The sequence below is a fragment of the Kryptolebias marmoratus genome, linkage group LG14 (genome assembly GCF_001649575.2).
Source record: "Kryptolebias marmoratus isolate JLee-2015 linkage group LG14, ASM164957v2, whole genome shotgun sequence".
Classification (NCBI taxonomy): Eukaryota; Metazoa; Chordata; class Actinopteri; order Cyprinodontiformes; family Rivulidae; genus Kryptolebias; species Kryptolebias marmoratus.
This window is the reverse complement of record NC_051443.1, coordinates 12,938,641-12,962,246: the sequence shown is the minus strand read 5'-3', so window position 1 is coordinate 12,962,246 and position 23,606 is coordinate 12,938,641. Positions and strand designations below refer to the sequence as shown.

Below are 23,606 nucleotides of genomic sequence, written 5' to 3'. Positions count from 1 at the left end.
CTCTGTCCAAATCATCACAACACTTCAAGTTCTTATTTTCCTGCTGGACCAACAAGTTTGGTTCAGGTTTCTGTCGATGTTAAAGGACTTTGGTGTTCAGTGAAGCACACGGCCCAAATCATCACCCCTCTACCATCGTGCTCGCCAGTCGGTACGATGTGATTTGAGCCAATGTGCTGTGTTTAGTTTCCACCAAATGTGGGGCTGATTGGTGTCATCTCCCAAAAGGTATTGTTCCAAAATAATCTTATAGTTTCTTAAAGGATAAACTGCGGCCAGGTTGGTATTTTTTGTTGTTGTTGTTGTTTATTTCAGATAAATCCTCCCAAAAAAGCTGTACTTGTTCAGTTTTTATATAACTTTACTGCCACCAACTTTAAAATTCACTGGACAGACAAAGAGGAGATATCTGGATGCAGTTAGAGAGGACATGGAGGTAGTTGGGGTGAGGACAGAGGACGCAGAAGACAGAAAGATGGAGGATGATGACACGCTGTGGCAACCCCTGAAAAGGGAACAGCCGAAAGAAAAAGAAGAAGTCAGAAATGGAGCCCTTCTCAGTTTTTTGTTAAGCTTGTCAACGTTGCACAATCTAACCTCAGGGTAAACTTGCTGGGTTGTCCATTCCTTCGAAAACTAGCAATAGTTCTGAGTTCTGAAATACAATTGTCATTTTATTATAATTGTTCATTTATTTAGTGCAGGCGTCTGCAACCTGTGGCTGTAGGGTCACATATAGTTCTTTGGACTCTCTGCTCTTTGCAGCTTTGACACAAATAAATTAAAATCATAGTAGGGAAGACTAATTGTGGCAATTTTCCTGTCCAATTTTCTGAAATATGTAAATAAAAATTTCTGTAACAGAAAGAGACAGTTTAGACAATTACATTACCTTTCAGCCATAAAGAGTGATTGTTCTCTGAAGACCAACAGAAATTTAAACTTTTTTTTATACATTTGAAACAAGGTGCTGAGGAGAAAAACACAAATTAGTATTCTGTAAAATCGTCGTAAATCATTTCATGAGAATTTGAAGTAAATACCTTCCACTGATAAAAGCTTAGAAGTTGAAGTAATTGAAGATATCTGTCTTTATGAAAGAAAATTCAGTAAGTCGCAATTAAACATTAACAAATATTTATCTTTACTTAAATATTTTAATGTGATGCAAATATGCATTAAAGGATGAGCACCTATTAATAGTATGGACTGACATAGACTTCCATAAATCAATGTTTAAATTTTACCCTAGGGGGTATATCTAAAATGTTGAGTTTGTTTTTAATAAGTTTGTTCTTCTTTATATCATAAAAATGACAAAAAAATGTCTACAATTTATTATATATATATGAATTATTGAGTTACATTTTCTTCCACCTCAAATAGGGTTTGCAGCTCAGGACAAATTTTATTAATTGGAAAAAAAATGGCAGGAATGGCTCTTTCGAACTCCGACTGTTTCCATTTTTTCTAGTTGCAACTTTTTACAAGAATATACGGTATCCGGAAAAACAGCAGTGCGCATGCGTCCGTCAGTACCGCAGAAAAGCAGTCGTAAGCAGTGGTCGTAAGATTGTACGCAGCCGTTGATGGTAACTAGAGCAACAACGCAGTTTAATGTAAAGCCCACGTGCGCCTCTAACTGTTTTCGTCCTCTTATTGGTCAGCGGGTGATTACCCTGATTGGCTGTAGGGAGCTTTAGCTTCTTTAGCTTTAGCTAACGTAAACATCACAGAAAGCTTCCTCTGAGACTCGAACGACGGTGGATAAAACCGCGGAACTATGAGCTAGCGGGACACTCTCAAGGCTTGTAGAACGTCCCGCAGTCGGTATTGAGGTGCGTGTGTGAGGGAGTTTTGCAGACATGGTGGAGGTGTTTTCCGGCCGGACGCTCCTGAACAAAGACGGGGACTTCATCGACCCCGAGGAGGCGCTCAGGAACAAAGTGGTGGGGATTTACTTCTCCGCGGGCTGGTGCCTGCCGTGTCGGGACTTCACGCCCGTCCTGTGCGACTTCTACACGGAGCTGGTGGAGGAGGGCGACCCTCCCGCTCAGTTCGAGATTGTTTTTGTCTCCTCGGACAAGTCCTCCGAGGACATGGTGGAGTATTACCATGACATGCACGGAGACTGGCTCGCTTTGCCCTGGACGGATGATTACAAGCAGTAAGTGTGAGAAACACTCCCTTTCCCTTTTGGAAATAGTTAGGTCAAATTACAGTAGCCAGATTAATAGTCTGCGGTGGATCTTACGTAGAATGCGTACAGGGTCACCCTGTCAGGGATTAGGATTAAAGGCAGAACCTGTTTACAAGTTTAGACTTTGTTTTGATTTACTTTATATTGCTTATTTATCTTCAGTTGTTCAGTTTCCCTCCTCTGTGTTGTATATTGAATGTACACAACAGTTTATAAAAAGAGCCCATTATAATAAAGTAAATTGCATATGCTTTCTATTTCATATTACTCATTTAAATACATTTTTTGGGGGGGAGGGGTGGTGGATTTAAAAGTTTTTCTTGTTTCCATACTTAAATTGATGTGCAGCGGTCTGACATTACCAAATAAAAAGCTCAGTGTTGTATTATTGTTTAATTTTTATTTTTTTTAGCAAAACTAACTACAATTTTTGAGTTTGGGTTGTATATTAATTAAATATTGTTCTTGTAATTTTCACAAGGGAGTTCAAATGAGTAAGAAAATATCAAAACAGAAACACGAACTGAGTTTAGTCTAACCTCTAAACTTAAATATGACTAAAGAAAATGACAAATGGACTAAATAATTAGTCATTGATACAAGATGTTGCACAAATTCAAATGTTGCAATGTAGCTGGTTAAGATAAATTAGTTTGTGTTTCTGACTTTCTTTGTTTCCCACCCCCCTCTCTCTTTCTAGCGAGTTGAAGCAGCGCTACAAGATCACAGCCGTGCCCAGGCTGGTGATCGTGAAGGAGAACGGCGACATGATCACCGACAAGGGCCGGAAACAGATCCGAGACCGAGGCCTGGCCTGCTTCGGGTCCTGGCTGGACGCTGCAGAGATCTTCCAGAACTTCAGCGGTTAGAAGAAGCGTGAAGGGCCGAACAACGCTTGTAACCGTTCAAACGAATGGAAATCTTGCTTTTCATCCTGCTGCATTCAAGTCCTGACGTGGTAGCACCTTTTGCAAACGTACACTTAGGACACTGCTTTAGTTGCACATCCTTTTAAAACATCCTATGCATTTGAGATAAATTTCAGGCTTATCCGTTAGGGAAGTGTTCTCTTTAGCCTATCAGCTGTTCAGGTTACTTTAATGAACATTGATTTATGTTCCTTAAAAGCTTCTGTACGAGTTGACCATTCTGCTGCTTGTTCCCTTTTTATTAGGGGAAATTTACTGGCTCGACGTCTTGCTTTTGTATACTATCTCTAAAAAACAAAACCAAAAAAACTTGTAGTTCCATTCGGAGCTGCCTGTATATTTTTGTATTTTGTTTTTTTTTTAATGAATTGGTAATAAAAGTTAATAACTTGTGAGTTTGGCTGGATTCATATCGTGTCCCTTTTGTCTCATTAGGTGGCAGAAATCCCTCAGGGAGTTTTTTTTTTTCCAGCGTGCAAGCACTTGCACATCTCTGAATCCTAATTGTCTCTTTCCCCCTGTGGGTGCTGACTCTGCTGCTGTCAGTTTGTGCAAATAACATCCAATCGGAGTCATGGCTTTGCGCTACTCTGCCGGTCTTCAAAGCAATCAGAGCCGCTAATTGTTGTTGTGTTCAGGAGTAAACTCAGCAGTGGATGGTGCTTTGCAGAACAAGACAGACACAGAGAGAGAGAGAGAGAGAGAGAGAACCCTTCTTAGATCTTTTCCGGTAAAATGGCGTAACTCCTTAAAGAAAGTTGAAGCTCAAGACTCCAGATTGACTTGCTGGATGGACGGCTAACACACCCACAGCCACCTGCTGCATTTTAAAGTGAAAGTTGGGACTGTGGCCCCCAGCTGAACCTTCTTGGTTTAGTTATTTTTCCCCGAGTTAAAACTGGTGAAGCTGCAGTTCTGCTTCCTGCCACAAGAGGTCCCCGTCGTGTCAAGTTTATAAAAGTGTTAGGTTTAAACTGCATGAATATATTATGAATTACAGCTTTAAATTTTATTGTGTGATTTGGTTAAATGTTTAATAATAAATCACATTTCTATATTTATTGATTTTTTTTTTTTTTTAGTGAGGGAGAAGGAGAATAGTGATGACTTTGCTCCCACTGTCAGAAGCTGTGGACTATAAATACTTTGTATTATTGATGTGTTACAATCCCACAGGGGAATGATGGCAACAGATGAAGAAAATTTAAGGCTTTTGTTGATTTATTGGGTTCAAATGTGGTTCTATATGAAGGATGTCTCATTTCAAATTGGCAGCAAATTGTAAATAACTTGCAGAGGAAAGCCCCTATTAATCCGTTTATGTGATATGCAAAGTTTGTTTTCTGGAAATTGGAGCGGTGCCGAAATACAGCGGTGCCAAAAAATACTTTTGAGGCACTGGCGCTCTTCTTCTTTCTTTCTTTCTTTCTTTATTTTCCCTCTAGCCCAGGTTCAGAGCAGTGATGTATCTCCATAAAATAAGCGCATTATTTCTGACAGGTATCGATGGGCGTCTGCTTTAAAATATGCAACAAATACAGCTAAACGAAAAGTGATAAAAATGAAAAACGTCCTTACTTTTAATGCTTTGCACGGCTCAGTTTTCCTGAGCATGGAGGACACACAAGTGGTTGGATCTTCAGCATTTTTCAGCTGCTATTTTCTGAAGGGTTCTGCCTTTCTTCTTTACTTTACAACTTTGTTGTTCTAATGGTTTCCAAGTCAGGCAACATTCTTAATATTGTTGCAGCTGTCTTCTGTTTTCCTCTTAAAATGTGTTCACTTGTGAATATTGACCTGTTGGGGAATTTCTCTCCTGGTAAACTTGCGCTGACTCGGGCTGATCTCACCAAACCAGTATTTTAATGTATTCACAGGCGCTCACTTTGTCATCCATAAAGGTCATATTTTACCTTTTTACAATCATGCTGCCGCAGCGCCTTTGCCTGTGCACGTCGCCATCTTTCTCTGCGAGCGCGTCCAAGGTGAGCATGTTGCCTTTGTTGTTTCTCAACGCTCAGTTTGTGAGGTGCAAGGTGACGCGGTAAATCAAACATAAAGCGTCTCCGAGCCGGCGATGGCGGTGTGAGGCTAAATAAGTGTATGTTTAAAAAAGCGCACGCACCAAGGAACCCCAATTCTACTGTTGATTCTCGGATTTCACTGCATCCCGTCTGAAAGAAGACGTAAGCCCATACCATGACACTCCCACCTCCGTGCTTTACTTATAAATGCTCAATTTACGGTGGTGAATCCGAGCAGGATCGCCTTAAACACCATGGGTGCCTTAAGGGTCAAACAACAAGAGATGTGCTTCCAATATTCATGTTATTTGGTCAAGTTTTAAATGAAACTTTCCAGATAAAGAGCATTATTTTTATTATTATTGCTGTTTTGTCATGGTCGTGTCCTTTACAGGGCATTTTGAGCTAACAGGAAACCCCCACACACAAGTATCTCAACTCCTATAAACCCCTCAGCTTTCGCTTCAAAATGTCGCCTTCACATTTGGACTTCTCGCCGGCCTCCATAAATGAAAGGCGGCAGTGTTTTCCCGCCGCCGGACGGGTGTCTTGAGTTATTCTGCTAACAAGGCCGTCTTTATGCGGGAGCAGGGAGGGCAGGAGGGGAGCCGGAGAGCTGAGCGGACCGGGACCCAGACTGAAGGAGCGCCACGGCACCAAGCTCAGCAGAGAGACAAAGGCGACTTCCGGCGAAGCCTTTCAAAATAAGAATCGAAAGCGTGGCGAAACCTTAACGCCACCTGCCAAAAGAAACCACGTCACTCCAAAATTTAGCTGAATGTTTTATTTTATTGTAAGTGAAGATGTTTCATAACAATAAGATTTTTTAATGCTAATGTTATTCTTTTTGCTAAATTACCCCCCCAAAAATTGTGACCTATAGCCTTGTTGCGACATTAAAAACCTTTAAACACCATAGAACTTTAGTTGATGGAAATAAACATGAGAGAAACATGGAAGATAATACTTCATAACATATATTTCCTTCATTGGCTTAACATTTTTCCCATAAACATTAATGTGATGGTGTATTTCTTAGTCAGTTATAAAGTCACATTACAGCAGACATACTGTTAATGTAAAGCAGTGGTCTCCAACCCTGGTCCTCGAGGGCCACCATCCTGCATGTTTTACTTGTTTCTCTGCTCCAACACACCTGATTTGAATCAATGGGTGATTAACAGGCTTCTGCAGAACAAGAAGAGGTGATTTAACCACTGAATCAGGTGTGTTGGAGCAGGGAAACAAGGAAAACATGCAGGATTGGAGAGCTCTGCTTTAAAGGACTAACGTAGGCATTTTTTTTTTCTTGAATTAACATTTTATTTTCTTACTTTTTATTCCTTCATATGTGATCAGACTAAATATACTCTTCCAGTTTCACATCACATATGCAACAACAGAACACCAGAGGAGTTCGTGTGGCCTTTTCTTCCCTTTTGCGGAGTAAGTAAGTCTCGTTTTGTATGGGAAATTTAAAAAAAAAATCGTGTAAGCTTGTCTTGTACGCACTTCTGTGCTTGGACACTTTGAATGTGCAAAATGATTTGGATGATTTGGCAAAACAGGAAGTGATTAGATGAAAAGAGAAGTGTGTTTCTCAGCTGAATAAAAGCAAAGAAAATCTGCTTAAAGTCACCACAACAGGACATACTCGACTATGTATCCTTTATAAGCTTTAAAACTACAAGACGATGCTTTTTACACTTGATAAACACAACTGAGCATTTGCCAATCCTCTGTGCTGGGGGTAAAGGTTTCTTTTCAGAGCGGTTGTCAGGCCGGCGTTTTATTTTGAAAGGCTGCAGCCCCCGTGTTCCGGTGTTGCGCAGCCTTCACGCTTCCTCCGCGGAGCAGACGCTCCACACAGCCGCTCCTGGAGTTGAGCCCCAGAGCTGCAGGACGAGGCAGAGGCGCCGGGACCGAACCGGACCCGCTCAGAGGATGGACGGAACCAACAGCAGCTGGAACCAAAGGCGAGTCCGGAGGTAAGGCACCATTAAAGCTGTCAGCAGCTGCCGTGTCAAATAACAGCATCTTTATACAGTTTCTACTCTTAAACAGTGCCTCATTCTAATTTTATAGTTGCAGGACATAATCTACTTTTATTATTATTATTTTTTAATTTTGCAAAGACTTGTGAAAAGTACACCTAATTAAATAGTCATTTTCTCCTCATAGTTAAGGAGACCTCTCATACCATGTGACAAATCAATGGAGGTTTTCTCCCCTTTATTCAATACAAATTAAATTGCAGCTCTTATGTGGATTCAGAAAGCTACTTGTGTTTGCTTTTTTAATCACTTAACTCAAATCCTATGGAAGAATTAAATAGCCAGCCACAGTAGTTTCTTTTCAGTTGAACCATTTAATAAAATTATGAGCACTCAGGGTAAGTGGATGCTGCTTTTCGTCACCGTTCCTTTGCATTTCACTCACAAGCACACCTACAGGATGTCCATGCAGCAGAGGTTGTTTTTTTTTTTTTTTGTTGTTGTTGTTAGAGAAACGCTCTAATCCTGCTTAGTGCTCTAACAAGCACCTAGCACCCTGAAATATTTAGTTTGCAAGCTGTCAGAGTTGTTTTTCCCTCACAATGGAGGAACAGAACTGAAGATTATGAGGTATTTGAGGTTGTTTAGTCAGCAGAGAACAGAAGGACTGACAGTGTACCCCGAGAGGAAATTAGTGTGTATGTTCGTCAAATTGATGATGTAATTCTTTGTGACATGTATGTGCTTCCCGTGGCCTGAAGATTAAATCGCCCCATTTGAGATCATCTGCATGCGAGTGTCCCAAATATGTGGCTGGCAGCGAGTCTGGGAATGTGTGTGTTCTCACTTTCTCTGGCCGTGCAGACTGCATGTGTTCTCATGTTTCACAGATAAGATCAGTGTTGCGCAGGGCGCCTAATCAGGGGCGTTTTAGAAAACACCAATGTGACTTCCTTGTAACAAACTGTCAAATTAGCTCTGGTGAGTATCAATTTGTCCTCGCTCCCTTTTTTTTTTTTTTTGGTGAAGCCGCTTTCTTTGAATTTATTGAATTAATTAGAGATCTTATCTGTCGCACTGACTGATATTGCCCCGCAGGACTGACTGGCAGTTTCACTCTGTCTACTGTTAAGTGCAGAGAGTGGAGAGGAGGGGTTCTTGGGGAGAAAAGTTGTTGGAACTTCTTGAAGCAAAAGATGATTCTGCATGCAGACAGGCCAGAGGTGAGAAATGCTGCAGCCCAGTCACTGTAAAAGGAGAGGAGTGAGGTAAAGAGCTTCCCTAACCTGTCAGGATATTTCATCAGACTGACGTCAAGCAGGAGTTGCAAATGTGACGTTACACAAGGAACGGTGGTAAACGCTTAGATGAACTGATTTGTTGACACGTCTAATTTGTTTGTCTTGTGTGGTTTGTTCTTCAGTCGTCTCTTTTACCTGCTATTCGTGGCTTTCTTTCCTTTCTTTTTTTTCCATTTGTGAAACAGTGTCAACAAGCGTAATGAAACAGGGGAGTGTCTCGCTCTCTAAACTCTGATTTATCACACCGTGCCACGATAATGCAGGAATAAAAGACCCGGAATGTGGTTCGCCATTGTGTTTCCAGGGCCGCGGCCCTTCATTTTCCCTGTCTATTTGTAGCACATTGTAGAACTGGATGGCAGCTGTAATTTTAAGATCGATTTATAGAAGAGATCAATTTTTGGCCTGCCACATTTTTTTTTTTTTTTTTAAATCTCTTCAGACTCAGGAATCAATTCTTCTGTTCATGTTTGGTGTGCTCATTTTGAAGCAGCTTATTTATTCGCAAATTGCTCTGAAAAGTCGTAAAAACTGAGGTTTTCATGTAAATAAACCTTTTGGTGAGGAAAAAACCGAGGTTTAGAAAAAATGCTTTTCAAAGTGATGATTTTAAAAAAACTAAATTTTTGGTGGAACAATGTAGACTCAAGACAGACCTTTTTAGAAACCATTATGTACCTGCCAGTTTTGTGCATGCCCTTTTATTGCTTTGTGCCCTAGAAACCACAATAACAATGGAGCCATTTTTCTTTATCCCGAGCTGGTTGTCATCAAACTTTAGGCACTTTAACAAAACACTTCAAGGACTTGGATGCCTTTTGGCCATCTCAATGCAGCATCTGAATGGGCCAAGTCGTCCAAATGCTGTTTTGCCTTTCAGTCACCAAGTGAGATAATAACAGAGCCATAACAGTTGATGTGTGGCTCAAAGATGTGATGACATACGGTCTGTGCGATCGATCACCTGGTCGTGAGGTTTGAAAGCCTAAACAACAACAAACGGATTCCTTACAGAGGGGAATGATGATGATGCACGGCAACTTTGTTTGGTTAAAAAAAAAAAAAACAAGATTAACCACAAAGAGGAAGTTCATTTGTCATGTTGTTAAATGGGTATAAGGAAGACGTTCATCTCACATTTAGTGCGTTGTGCTCCACACCTCTGTTGGTTCTGAGAGATCACATCTATGCAGGACGTGATTTGGGAACGGTCGGAAGCAGCTTAGGGACGGGCTGTTTTTGCGGAACAGTTTTGCAAAAGTACTTTTTGATCGTGTGCTGAAAAGGGGAATAACTGTAAGGTAACAGTATTAAAAACAACAAAAAAATGTTTTGGGAGAATCTTTAGCCAAGCTAAGAAGATCCTTCCTCTGTATCTTCACATGTAGTTGGTGGCAGGTATTTCAGCATTTTTGTAAGAATAATGCAAATGGAAATTAAAACAACAACTAAATATAAATATTTCAATGGATATTTATAGACGGAGCCAGAAACTCTTTGGTCAATACTGTAAATCTATTTTTGGTCTAAACGTCCTGCACTCCCGGGGCTAAAATATTTGTCTCTGTGTTTACTAGCTTTTTCCCATTGCTAGACTTTTAGTCCCTTGTTGACAGTGTGGATGCATAGTTTTAAAGGAAGATGTCACACTTGTTCACAAAAGGCATTTTTATACATATAAATAGATTGGACCTTGCTACAACCAAATAATACTACTCAGAATTAAAAGACTTGATGAGTAAATCTAATCTAATGGCTTCTAAATGTTATACTGCCTTCTGACAAGTACGCCAATCATCATGTTTATTCTCTGCTTCAGAGTTTATAACATGCATATAAACTTTATTATTCTTTAAGGAGTATTAAAGTTTCATCTGCTTTGGTTTACCCCTTTTGTAAAGGAGAACAGTCTGCTGGTCTTTGTGAAGGACCAAGAGAGCAAAAGGAGAGGAGAGAGGATGTTAGATGTTGACAGCACACAGTTCTAGTGAGGTAAAGAAGTGGAGGAGTTTTTTTTTTTTTTTTTTTAATGCTTGCCAGATGGCTTGCTGACAGGAAGGTTCTAGGGGAAACTGGCCCCTAATGAATGAGAAGGAGAATCACCTGAGGGAACGAGAGACATCAAAAGAAACCTTTCTCTTGTTTTCCCCTCCCTTCCACATGCCCGTTTTATATTTTCCGATCCGCTCGTCATTTTCTCCTAGCTCCATGCGTCTCATTCGCTCTCTTAATAGTTCCCCTCAAGTAATCTGCATGTTTAACCAGCCTTCCTTTCCCTCACTTGAGGAAAATACAACACATATCCTAGTTAATCTGCTCTCTTTCCTCCTGCCTGGGGGGAAGTTTTACATTTTTACAGTGACGTAGCCAGAGGGCTTGTTCAGACAGAACCGACTGAGGCGAAACCCCGACGTTCACTGAGGCCAGCACCCACTTAAACACATTAACATCCTTGACCTGCAATGAATATACGGCCCACTTGTGGCTGCAGGGAGACAGGGCAGAAGAGAAGACCGTACGGAGCAAAGCTGAAACCTGCGTGATGCTGTTTTTTTATCAGGCTGTTTTTATTCCTCATCAGAGCTACTTATTTGTAGAGAAAATGTGTTTGGGAGGAAAAGCCTGCATATCACTCGGCTGCAGCTGTTGGTGACGAATTACAAATGGCATTTGCAACAGGTGAGTCTTTGTCAACGTCAAACCCCTCTGAATTTAGTTTTTGTTAATTCGAAAGTGCATGAAAAGGACAACTTTGGGAGGATTTGGCGACTTTTGAAACCAAATTGGGACCGATTTGGTGACAACAAAACAATAACTGAGACATAATTAAGACACTTAGTAACTAAACTGTGACAAAAACATGCACGTCATGCAGGAATGTTGCAATTCATTTGCACTTATGTATGCAAACATGTCAGAAGTGCCAAGTCAATGACATTCCAAGTGAAAGTTTGCAAATTTTCTCCCGATTTTGGGTCTCTAACTAGTAGCCAACAGTTGTAGCCCAGTCAGATGCAGGCTAAAGCAATCAAGGAGAAGTGCTGTTTAAAAAGAAAAAAACTTCTCTCTCATATAAACATGTGCATACTTCTCGGAGGAGTATGTGAAACGATAAGAAGGGAAGGCAGATTTAGCATGTAATGGCCTTAAAGAACAGCTTTTATCCATTTGCCAACATTTACATTTCTAAGAATTAGGGCGTCCAGGCCTAAAAGCTGTCACTACAAAATATCTAAGTAATTTATCCTCAAAAGGCAATGCTTTTTTTAAGCGTTTCAACTGAGATTTGTGCATTATTAGTGTTTTCACAATTCTAATGTGGGGGAAAAAAAACAGGAGCATGATGCTATAGTTTAGGTATGCAAGGAAACATAAGCTCTCATTCCCTTCAAGATCGTAGACTTTAATTATCTTGTCAAGTATTGTTGGTTTTCTGTCATCATGCCATGTGACATAAATGTAAAAGCGTCATAGTTTCTCAGATTCTATTACACTAGAATTTGTTGCCTATGGCACTTGGGGGAATTACCCATTCAGACCTGAGCTGTGGTCAGAATATTCCGTTATTGCATCAGGTCCCGACAGGTTAGGATAACTAATTCTCACATAAGCAAGAGGAGGTCATAGAATGATATCTGGGAGCTTGTGAGAGACTGCAGATCAATGTGTAATTAGTAAATGGCTCATTGCAACTGTGGTGCTCTACCACAAACTTCAGGCTTAGAGGTTTGCCGTTGAACATCTACCTAAACAAGGGTGACACATGTCGGAAACGAGACAATTAGACCACAGAAGTGAGATTTAAAACTACTGATTCACGATTCTATTTGACAGTACTGTGCACATGTTCTCCCCACGTTCATGTATTACTGCACGTAGGTGTTGCATTTGTGTAAAGCAGGTTTATCATTTGAGCACGGCGCTTTATTCGTGCTCGAACGGGTCGCACATCGGCACGAAGTGGCTTAAAAACACAAAACACTAATTCCTCTGAAATGGTTTTGTAGACACACTCTTTGTACTCTATTCTGCTTGAACTGGGCCATATTCCAGAGTAGGAGGCAACGAGAAACCGGCACAGCTCCAACTGATTCAGGTTATGGGTTTTTTCTTGGCTGTCTTCAGTTGTTTGCTCTTCTCGTACTCAGGGCAGTAAGAGAGGAAATGCTCTGCAAAATCCAAACCTTTGCACTAACTTTTCCACTATTGATGAGCATATTACCACTTTTAGCATTCATAAGGGCTTTGATACAGAAGTTAAGAAGACAGCTCTTGTGCTTTAGTTTTTACTAGATTCACTATCAACAACCACTGCCATGTAAAAAAAGGAGTGATTATTAAGTGTGGAAAAAAAAAAAAACATTCTTAAAAGCAGGTTCGCAGTGTGCTCTGTTTCCTGTGTACATCCCCTCCTTTTACATTTTTTATCACTCCTGCTACACTTTTAACTTTTGAAGAAAAAAAAAATAGAAGATGCTCAGTGCTTTTCTGTAAGAGCCACGTTGAATATTTTAAATACCAGCAGAAAGCAATGACTTTGTGCTCTATATGTCTGACAGCTCATCTGAGGGGGTCATGGGGGTGCTTCTCAGATGCCTGACATTCAAAAGGTGTGTGTGGGTACGCTGAAGAAGACAGAAACCTAGAAAAAGAGATGACCTGTCATGCGTGTGTGATTTCTGCTGTTACAGTGTTACTGTCAAACAGAAAGAACTAACTCTGTTTCTTCTGTCAGCAGAGCCCCGCAGCATAAACTCATTCGGCGCAGCCCGGCATTTCCTGTCTGACTTATTTTGACAGAGATAAGGACGATATTTAAAACGGGTGTCAAAGTAGATTGGTTGCTTTTGCTGCATATATAAGCAATATCTTTTTGCACAGATCTACTGAAACTACACGGAGGAAGGAAACCACAGTTTGCAGCTGAACCAAAGTCTGGTCACCAAATACAAAAGATTTTTCATCTTTTTTTTACATTTATTTATTTCTTTGCCATGACACCCTGATTATTTATTTCACCTCTCTCCCCGACTGCCTCCCACTCATCCCTGCATCTGTGTTTCTATTTCCTGCAGAGAAAATGAAATATGCGATAAGGAGGGAGAAATGCACTTATCAGTTATGCCATCTCAGGAAGTGGGGGAAATGTATCCTCTGCTCCATCGCTGGGCTGATAAACAAACCTGCAATTTCATAGAATGTGAACTTATTGGTTTACTTAAAGGTACTGATAGCAAAATCGTAAAGTAAGAAACAAAAATACAGATATATATCTGATCTGACCAGATGCCGAGTACGATGTATGTTTGTTTACCTATGAAAACAGTCAAAGTGACCGAAAAAAAAAAAAAAAAAAAAAAGTAAACAATGGTGACATTCATGGAGAAGCGTCTGGGACTGAGAAGTCAGACAATTTTGATGTATTGACACACATTTATGCTCGTCGTCTTCTCAATTGTCCCACTCCACCATATTTGTTTACCTACACAGACTAGGGTAAGCTGAATGTAGGTCAGTCATGTGACTCATGCTCCCACATGGTTTTCAGCGGATTCAACAGTGCTTTGTTTACCCTGAGCGCAGACCCGCATTTCAGAATTGCTTATCTGGAAAACTACTAGAGTAAACTTTTTTTTTTTTAAACTGCACCATTTGCTGTCGTTCAGGATGAGCTTTTATTTTACAGTTTAAAATGAGGGCCTTTTAGTTGTAAAGTTGATGAAGAAACGATGACTGTTTTTGTCTGGAGCGTTTTGGAGAGTGAAGCAAACATGATGAAACTGGTATCACGTGCCAGAGTGTTATACAGAGGAAAGGAGAGAAAACAGGAACCACTGTGGTAATTTTCATGTCGGGCTCATTGTGTGTTGGGTTGGAACAGGTTTATGCAGGTTGGATGATCAAAAAAAAAAAAAGACTTAAAGTGGGGTTCTGTGGAAAGGTTACGAACAATTCATGTCTTACCTGTTGGAGATGATGCTTTGAATGACCTCACTTTGAAGAAATACTTTATACCTTATATTGTTAGACCAAGCAGAGCCAAGACCTAAATGAATTGCTGTCGTCTTAAAACAACTCTAACCTAGAACATTTCCTACATATATAATCTATGTTATAAACCTTTTTTTTTGCCAATTTTGTATTACACGGATAAATGTTGGCGTAGATCAGGGGTGTCCAATCCTGGTCCTCGAGGGCCCCCATCCTGCATGTTTTCCTTGTTTCTCTGCTCCAACACACCTGATTCAGTGGTTAAATTACCTCTTCATGTTCTGCAGAAGCCTGTTAATCACCCATTGATTTAAATCAGGCCACCAGGATTGGCCACCCCTGGTGTAGATTCTCAGTCAACCAGGACATCCTAGGAGTTTCGAAACAGAAGCAACTGAACTTTCTTTTCTTGTTGGTTGAAAACGTTATGCTTCTCATTTGAGGAGCTGTCTCAGTTCAGACGATCTTCACATGTGTGACCAAAACACTGCTCATGCAGGCCAGGCAATCCAAGTCCCTAATGACCCTCAAGGGAGTGGAGGGAGAGCAGTTTGCAGGCGAATTTAGCTCACATGTAATTGAGCAACTCGCTGCGGTTTTCAGTGCAAATTGAGAAAGCTCCTCAGATGAGTAGCAAAACCTCTTCAACTAACAAGGAAAGAAGTCCACTCTCTTTTTGTTTAAAACTCTTAATATTACACAAGTATTTACAAAGAAGTCCTTGGGTTTTTGCTAGTGTAAAAAGTGGCAAGTAGCAGCTTGCTGTTTGATGTTGGCATATCATGATAATTTGCTGGAATAACCGTGTAATGCAGAATAGGTTTGTATTTGCAGGAAGTTTCTTTTTTTTTTTTTAATTCTTACCAAAAAAGCTACAGCAGCAGATTTCTAATCTGGAAGCTGACTTAATGAAAAAGACAGTGGGGATGTATTGCTGAGGGGTTTGTTTAATCACATCCACAGTTACTTATTGTGTTTCTGTCTGTTTCTGCCTTTCGTTTTATCTCCAGTAGGTGGAACGTAGCCTGATCAGAATGAGATCAAGTGCTAAACTCGGCCAGTGCTGAAATATCCACTTCCTTGTCTTCAAAACCAGCTGTTTTTGTTGTTTGTTTTGTTGCGGGTGTCTATCTAAAGTATAAAGTTCCATCCAGTCAGCTTGGTTTCCTTTGTTTGAATCAAAGCAGGCTGTGTGTAGCTTTACACTTCAAATCTAGATTTGACCAAAGTGGCTGTAACTGTCTTTTCTGAACATAAGGTCATCAAAGTTTAAAACTCTGCCATGAAAGGCAGCAAACGGTATACATTCTTTGCATGTAGGCCTTTAATATCTTTCTGCAATTTTGGCACAAGTTCATCTGAATCTCAAAACTTCAGACTTGGTTGAGGTTTTTTTTTTATTTTTTTTAAATTAGATCTTTACTATATTAGCTCTTCTAAATAGATCAGTATATTTTTATTCTTGAGGCTTACAAACTGTTTGCACCTTGTGGTGAACTCTGTATGTTTATTGTAACTTCTAGTAATTCAGAGCTGAAGCTGAAAACAGCCGAGGCAGATGTACACATGCATTTGATCACCTGGAAAAACGAGTGCAGCGTATTAAAATGCAACACTTAATCCCTCTTAAATCAAACCTGACAGCCTGTACTTTTACTTCATCAATGTGAAAGAAGTTTAACTTTATCATGACTTGGTTTAGCGCTGAAATATCACTTATTGACGTTTCTGCTTTGCTGCAGCGTTGCAGCATAGACACTAAACGGATAAGACAGTTTTCTTCAAACATGTGCCTTTAGGATTAGCATTACATGGGCAGAAGCAGGGGCGCTATGGCAACAGGAAATTACAAACGCCTGTGCGAGGCGTATCGCCACCAATAAAATCAAACATGATTATTTAGCAGCCGGTGTTCCTGTGTTGCAGCCATGCCCATCCTCACTGGCAGCTGAGTAACTGAGGCTGAATAGACTCATTCTTTCTGCTGAGACTCAGGGGTTTGACTGGGAGTCTTCGCTCATAAAGCTCAATCATACTAGCCTCCCTTCGAGCCACGGATCATTCTCTCATAGCTTTACAACCCTGAATGATTGCCTCGCCACAGGTGATATGTCCTTCTGTCATGTCGTACGCTCAACAAGGCAGCACGTCTCCTCTGTGTGGCTGGAGGGGAAAATGGCTCCGTGAGACAAAAAAAGTACAAGATTGTTGGACCAGTCTGGTGTCTAGCTTCAATTTGTTTCACAAGCATTGTTTTTATTTGTGGTAACCTTTTAAAAATGTCTTATTTAATGAATAAAAACAACAGATAATTGGCTTTTGGAGTGTTAAAGAGTTGTGATCACTCTCACTGGTAATGGGACAGAAGTGTAGTTCTTATTAAAAAGTCAATATTATCGAAGTGAAATAGTCTTACATTTAAAGGTCTAGCATTTCTTAAAGTAATGCATATCACCCACTGCCTTTCATGACAGATTTTTTAAAACTAAGATCATCTGATGTTGAGCAGTGACAGAGCTGAATCTGTTTAGGTCACTGTTGAAAATAACATTAAGCTCATCTGATACCGTGCGATGTAATGCGTTGTGTGTATGTGTGATTTTTGGGTTGGTAATGTGGATTTGGCTATCTTGAACTGGACTGACTCTAAAATTACTCCGTTGTAAATGCACATCCAATGATTACCTTCTGAAGGTTTCACTGAAATCGAAGCACACGCTCACTCGGACAACATGCAAAAACATTCTTCAGCTGACCAAGAAACTTCCAGGAGCACAAACATGAGAAACATTTGCATGCCAAACAACTCATAAAATGTCCTTTAACATTACGCTAAACTTATGAAAGAATCCGTGGCTCCACAGTGATCTCATGAGTTTTCCAGTAATTGACAGTGATGCATCGTCTCTGCAGACGCTCTCACCCGGCAGCACTGACTCACCCAAGTCTCCCTGAGCCCCTTCTCCTCAAACATTCCTGACTCTGCAGCAGTGGAGGTCCTGGGTAGAGGCACCCCGAGTCTCCTGATTTCTCCATACGGGTTTTTTTTTTTTTTTTTTTGCACAGTTCAGTATTCACTTCTTCCACATACTAATCCTTTCATTAGCCTGGGCTTCAGGCGGTCAAAGAGCTGCCTGTGTGCGCAGAGCTGACACTGATACAGAGATACCTTTACGGATCTGAAAATACCATCCAGCTACAATTTTTTTTTTTTTTTTTTTTTTTTTCTTTTTTACATATCGATACACAAGACTCTCATTCGCACTGGCAAAAGGACCAAACTAGAGCTCAGTTTTCACCCAGAATCCATGCTGGATATATTTAATGAGCAGTATCAGTTTGAGCAACATCATCAAATGGAAACAATTTTTTATTTTACGTGTGCAAGTCACATGAAGACATTGATTTTCTGGTAACAAATCTATAATTTTGACCTACATTCAGACCAACATAAATACAAAATCTTTATATTTAAAATTTTGTATTTAATTATGATGTAGGCTTAGTTTTTTTTCTACTAAATATTTTTTATAGTTATTTTTATTTTGATGTTTAAAACTCTCAAAAAAGGGAATGTTGCAACTTTACCATTGTCCTGCATCAGCCCTTGTTTTTAATGGCATATTTAGCTTTTTTTTTTTTTTATAACAAACAGCTAAAGGCCTAGCTTTCTTTGAAGGAATACATATTTCACTCAAGATGGTTGCCACAACCATATCTCACAAAGCGTGTTGAAGCTTGGAATATGTGCTGAGGATGACTCATCTAGTACCACATAAACCTTAATATAAATTTGAGTAAGTTATAGCCACTGTGATGAGGTGTGGCAGCCATCTTGAATTGAGGTGACTCCAAAAGTTAATCAGCTGTAGATGTTTACTTTCTGAGAGTTGCATTAAAATCTATCCAGTGGTCCATGAGATATTTTGCTGTCATCATGGATAATATCTCATAGGCAAACAGGGTTGATGATTTTGCAATGTGTAGAGCTCAGAATATGTGTTGGGGATGACTTCTACCACACCAGAATTTAGCTCAGTAGTTGTAAAATTGGTCAAATTATAGTTATTTTTGTGTTTGCCAAAGTGGCTCAGCTGTGATGGGCATCCTGAATTGGATCGACTTCAAAAAGTTAATCAGTTGTAGATGTTCCTCCAACGATTTCTTTCTGAGAGTTTCATTAAATCTGTCCAGTGGATCATGATATATTCTCTGAAGCTGCAGACAAACGAACACACACACAGAGACGCATGCAAAAACACCGTGCTCACTTCGCCTTTGGCAGCAGATTCTAATAATTACTAAAATGATACAAATAAAAAGAACAAACACAGGCCCAGACAGGAGTCTGATAATCACCCATTCTATCAAATCAGGTGTGTTGAAACACAAACATATTCAGGATATGCAGGCCCTTGAGAACCAGGACTGGATACAGCTCACAGGAAGAATTATCCCACACCCGTTTTCGTCTATGTGAGCAAGGAAGGGTTCCTAAATTTCAAGAAATGTACAATTTGAGTAAATTTTTAAAACCTGAGCTTTTCTTTTTAAATGGCCAATAAGTCTTATTAAACAGCACTAAGCATTTGGGAACAAAACAACGTATTTCAAAGTAAAAAAATTAAGTCATTGCTTGATATGATTTCAGCTCCAAAGCCAGTGTATATTATTCAGTGGTACAGATGTGCACATTAATCTTGCCATGGCTACAGTGCACATCTGTATCATCATGGAAACTGTGCACTCATTTGACTCATTTGGTACTAACAAGCAAGATGTTTCCCCTCCTCTTAACCAGAAATTAAAAGACTGAAGGAAAAAAAAAAAAAGAGAAAGAGGTAGTGTTTCAGCAAGCTAACATTTGCTGGTTATGTTTACTATAGATCAGTTTGATGTTGCAGGAAGTGTCATTAGTTTTGATGAAAAACCAAAGACGAAGTGAAATAGACAGTTCTTCATGTGTCTCCATTTTCCTTTTGGCTAATTTTCTCACGAATGATTCATTGCAGAGTAACAATATGACACATCAATCTATTTCTTCATTGTAACAAGTACAGATAGATGAATACATCATAGTGTCCTTGCATGAACTTAACAAGCAGTCTAATTTCCACAATTCATCACTTCTACAGTACCGACTTGCCGACCGCCTCATAGCTGGAATCAGTAACATCATTGTTTTCTTGACGCTGTCACCCAGACGGAATGCTTAACTTGGCGAAGGCGGTCCAACTCTTTGCCACCCTAAAACCAACATGTCAGAGTGCTGGATGTTGATTCTGATTTGTTACATTTTAAATGTCTGGATGTGACAGATGACTGCGGTTCTACTGACAAACTTTTCTGCCTCTTTGCTTTCTATCTTTTCCGTCAGGAAAACATGAGCATCCACCACTGACCGCGGAGGATCTGGTTCGGTTCCATTTTTATTCCTCGGCGCATCAGCTTAACCCGGGGCGTGTGTGCGTCTTTCTTTCTCAGACAGAAAGACATGTAAACAGATGAGTCACATATGGGTGACACATGACATACCCATGTCTGGAAAGGAGTCCTCCAGCAGACCATGAATCTAAGTGGACCAGCAGAGAGAAGATTGGATTTTTTTTTTCTCCAAGTTTTGACTCATTCATTTCTGTTTCCAGTGAGAAAACTATTTATAACTAGAAGCACTCGGAGATGTCATATTGGGACTAATGACATCATCATGTGATGCCATCATTATTGTCATCACTGTGTTGAGGCACTCGGAGAGCGCCACTACCGCCTAGGCCATACGGTCATTAAAAAAACTGTAGGAGACAGATTGTGATGACGATCACCACCAAAATTCAATCATTTGTTCTATGTGACAACCTCAACATTTCCTGACATATTCATCAAAATCTCTTCATTACTTTTTGAGTAATCTTGTGCACAGACAAACAAACAAACGCTTCCGAAAAGATATACCTCCCTGGTGGAGGTTAATAACGAGCAGCTGAGAGACTGTGACCTAAGTCAGAACAAATGACCTCACTCTGATAAGCTGCTCGCCGTCTCATTGGGTGATGGAACAGGATCGAAGGTGGACTGTTATGATTGAGGCTGGAGAGTGTGAGGTCACATGATATTTCTGCAGTTTCTGATGCCACTTGCTGTAATGTTGAGGCGAGGACTGCTAACATGGGTGTCCCGCATCGGGGGCTTGCTGGTGTTCCTCTGCTGCTCCCTGTCCCTCCTCTACCTAATGACGTGCAGTCCTCCACACTCCAACAGCCCTCCGCTGAGTCATGTGTTGCCTCACGCAGAGGCCAACCACCCGAACCTCGGAGGCACGGGGCCAGTCGTCGGAGCAGGGCCCGGTGGGACAGGGGGAGCCGGAGCCCAAAGCGGGGCCCCATCAGCTGTCCACACTTACCAGATGCTCCTCCAGGAGCGCGAGGAGCAGCACCGCCTCTACATCTCCTCCTTGAAGAAACAGATCGCTCAGCTGAAGGAGGACCTGCAGGAGCGCAGCCAGCAGCTGAAAAGAGTGCAGGAGAGGCTGAAAATAGTTGCAAGGGGGCCGGGAGATGTGCAGGAAGCGGGTGCTGGGTCACAAGGAGGTGGGGTTAGAGAAGTCCAGGGCGCCAAGAGCCAACAATCTGACCTCCAGGAGTTTCTGAAAGGTCAGCTATTGAAGGCTGAAGTGACCGCTGGCACCAGGTTACCCAGCGAGTACGCTGTGGTGCCTTTCGAGAGCTTCACCCTGCAGAGGGTGTACCAGCTGGAAATGGGGCTGACCCGTCATCCTGAGGAGAAACCTGTGAGGAAGGACAAAAGAGATGAGCTGGGAGAGGTTCTGGAGGTGGCTCTGCACAACCTCAACACACCCTCGGCCCAGCAGGACAACAGGAATGCAGCGGAAAAGACCCAAACAAGCAAAGTCTACACCCCATCTGACTTCTTAGAAGGTAAGAGCATTTCCTCACTCTGTCTGCAGGATGAATACATTCATACAGAGAACTATGTTGAAACAGAATTATTTAACACGCGTACAGAAATATATAGAGAGACCTGTCCACTGAGATGAAGTGGGTGCTAGCAAATAAAAAAAATATTACTTGTGTAATTTGCTGATATGGGTTCATATCATTGAAGAGAAAATATTTCTAAATAAAATTTAATATTTTGAAAAGTCGAAAAGGTCCAAAAACCAAAAGTCATGGCACTTATCTCCTGCATGAGCTGAACATTTTGAGAAATGGCCCAAAGAGCACAAAGAATTCAGATTGTTGAAACGGACAGAAGAATAAAACGGGAAAACAATAAAATGAATTCTGAATCAACATTCACAAAACATTCATTGCCTGGATTTGTTCGTTTCTTTTAGCATGACATTTTATATTCATGTGTAGGCTTGTGATCAGAAAATCTTGTTTGAATGATGCATGAATGTAATATATCAGTCTACAGCCTCTAAAGAAACTCATGGTGCACATAGAAAAAAGCCCGCTCAGCTTTTGCAACATGACAAAAGTAAAAAGAGATTTAAAAAATAATTAGAGACGTCAGAGAGCTCAGGTTCTGCACACCTTTGGTGACCTGAGAACATACAAACTGAGCCTTTCGTTCTCTGCAGTTTTCATTCTGAATAAGGTTCAGGGGGGGAAAAAAGGAGAAAATAATTACATCTTCTTGTAATACACCTGTGTGTTCTGCACAACATGTCAGGTGCAACAAAACAATTTCCTGCTTGTCCTGACGCTCCATCTTCTGTTCTGCAGAGAGATGTAAGTTGAACAGCTGAACACAACTGAGCTTTCTGTAAACCCCCCACTAAGAAATGATTTGCTCTTTGACAGTTCCGAGAAAGTGGTTTCAACTGAGAAATGTTAGGAAAATAAAAAATTGATGAAGCCAAACAGCAACATTATTGTTGTCTTCAAGGCAGGGGAAGAACCTAGCACTTTTATGTTGTAACAGCTGCGCAGAAAGCTTTTCAACTTCTATGCTCAAGATACTCATGTGCATGGACTTGTCAGCAAATCACTGTTAGTAACAAAAATATCTTATGTGTGAGCAGCTGAATCATGGTTCCCTTGGTAATGCACCACACAGCTTGATGTTTGTTTTAGTGTGAAAGCTTCTTTGGTGCAACATGGTTTACAAGTTAAATAATAATCTGTTGTCTTAGCCGCATATCTGGTGTTAGATCAGCACTGGGTTGGGGGTGTTTTTGGTTGAAGTTAAAGTCCATGCTGGCTCAGACATGAAATAAACTAAGTGCTAAAAAGATGTCAATGAATGGGCACTGTATTAGATTAATTCCACATCAATCAAGTGCAAATTTTGTCTCATCACCTATCAAATATAATTCAAACGTGAATTTACTGGGGATATACAAGATGCCGAAGCAGACCTGAAGCTTTGTCACTGTGCTCACAGACGGTGTGTTTACCGTCGAGCTACAGGAATGATGTGCAGCAAGTTTTCCGTGAATGATGCAACTTGCGGTCACAAATTTTGAAGCTGTAAATGTGGGGGGAAAAAAAAAGGAGCAAAGGAACCAAGAAGATGCAACTGTGAGGAAATGTGTTACAGTAAAAACTGAGCTGCATTTATGCTGGGTATGTTGGCATTTCTATGATTACTGCTCGAAAAACAATGAATTCAAGAGTCGCCGAACAACCGGAACGATTTGAGCTGAATGCATCATCATCCATCCTTAGAGCAGCTACAAGTGTAATTGAAGGCTGTTCATTGTTTGTAATCAGAGCTCTGAGGACACATCCTAGCACCTGATCTGTGCCAGGTTTGTCTTTTTTGTTCTTTTATAAGCACTGTTTATCCCTGGAGGGTCAGATACCTGAGCGTGTTTGCACGTACGTAACTCCTGCCAGGATATCCCCCCGGTTTGTTCCTCTCAGCTCTGATCAAAACCTCCGGAAATGAGCGCAGCTGCTCCTCGTTCACTTAGGAAGCGTGTGTGTGCGCGTGTGTTTCACTGTCTCAAGTGTGTGTTAGTAGATGGTAGTTTAACCGAGATCAGTAGGAGCACATTGCTGGGAGAAAAAAGCCGCCTGAGGTTAAAATGATGGTTTAAATCTTTTGAAATGAGGCTTGTGGGGTAGTTAAAAGCAGTTAATATCGTATCTGTTGTAAATAGCTCTTTAAACAATCTCAGTTTGGAGAAATGGATTTGA

At 40.7% G+C, this 23,606-nt stretch overlaps 2 protein-coding genes across 3 annotated transcripts in view; both read left to right on the top strand.

Annotated features, from left to right (window-relative positions):
• The first annotated feature begins 1,520 nt into the window (after positions 1–1,520).
• nxnl2 (nucleoredoxin like 2) lies at positions 1,521–3,524 on the top strand. Its single transcript, XM_017407596.3, has 2 exons — positions 1,521–2,167; positions 2,901–3,524. The coding sequence occupies exons 1-2, from the start codon at positions 1,866–1,868 to the stop codon at positions 3,067–3,069; spliced, it is 471 nt and encodes a 156-aa protein (XP_017263085.1). The 5' UTR covers positions 1,521–1,865; the 3' UTR covers positions 3,070–3,524.
• Positions 3,525–6,417: 2,893 nt separating this feature from the next.
• The window catches only part of csgalnact1a (chondroitin sulfate N-acetylgalactosaminyltransferase 1a), a 38,182-nt gene continuing 20,993 nt past the window's right edge, over positions 6,418–23,606 (top strand). The window contains exons 1-4 of one of the 2 annotated variants that reach the window (XM_017407945.3): positions 6,418–6,444; positions 6,532–6,599; positions 6,910–7,141; positions 19,817–21,374. In XM_017407945.3, coding sequence (XP_017263434.1) covers positions 20,546–21,374 — 829 coding nt within the window. In that variant the 5' untranslated portion in view covers positions 6,418–6,444; positions 6,532–6,599; positions 6,910–7,141; positions 19,817–20,545. Of the gene's footprint in view, positions 6,445–6,531; positions 6,600–6,909; positions 7,142–8,250; positions 8,371–19,816; positions 21,375–23,606 lie in introns of those variants that run through there. The other variant, XM_017407947.3, reaches the window with a different exon arrangement.

What these genes read in the sequence shown, in the direction of transcription:
- nxnl2 (XM_017407596.3), top strand. Translation starts at nt 1,866, where the DNA reads ATGGTGGAGGTGTTTTCCGGCCGGACGCTCCTGAACAAAGACGGGGAC. An exon ending in TGGACGGATGATTACAAGCA is followed by an intron (nt 2,168 to 2,900) that starts GTAAGTGTGAGA and finishes CTCTCTTTCTAG; the next exon opens with CGAGTTGAAGCAGCGCTACA.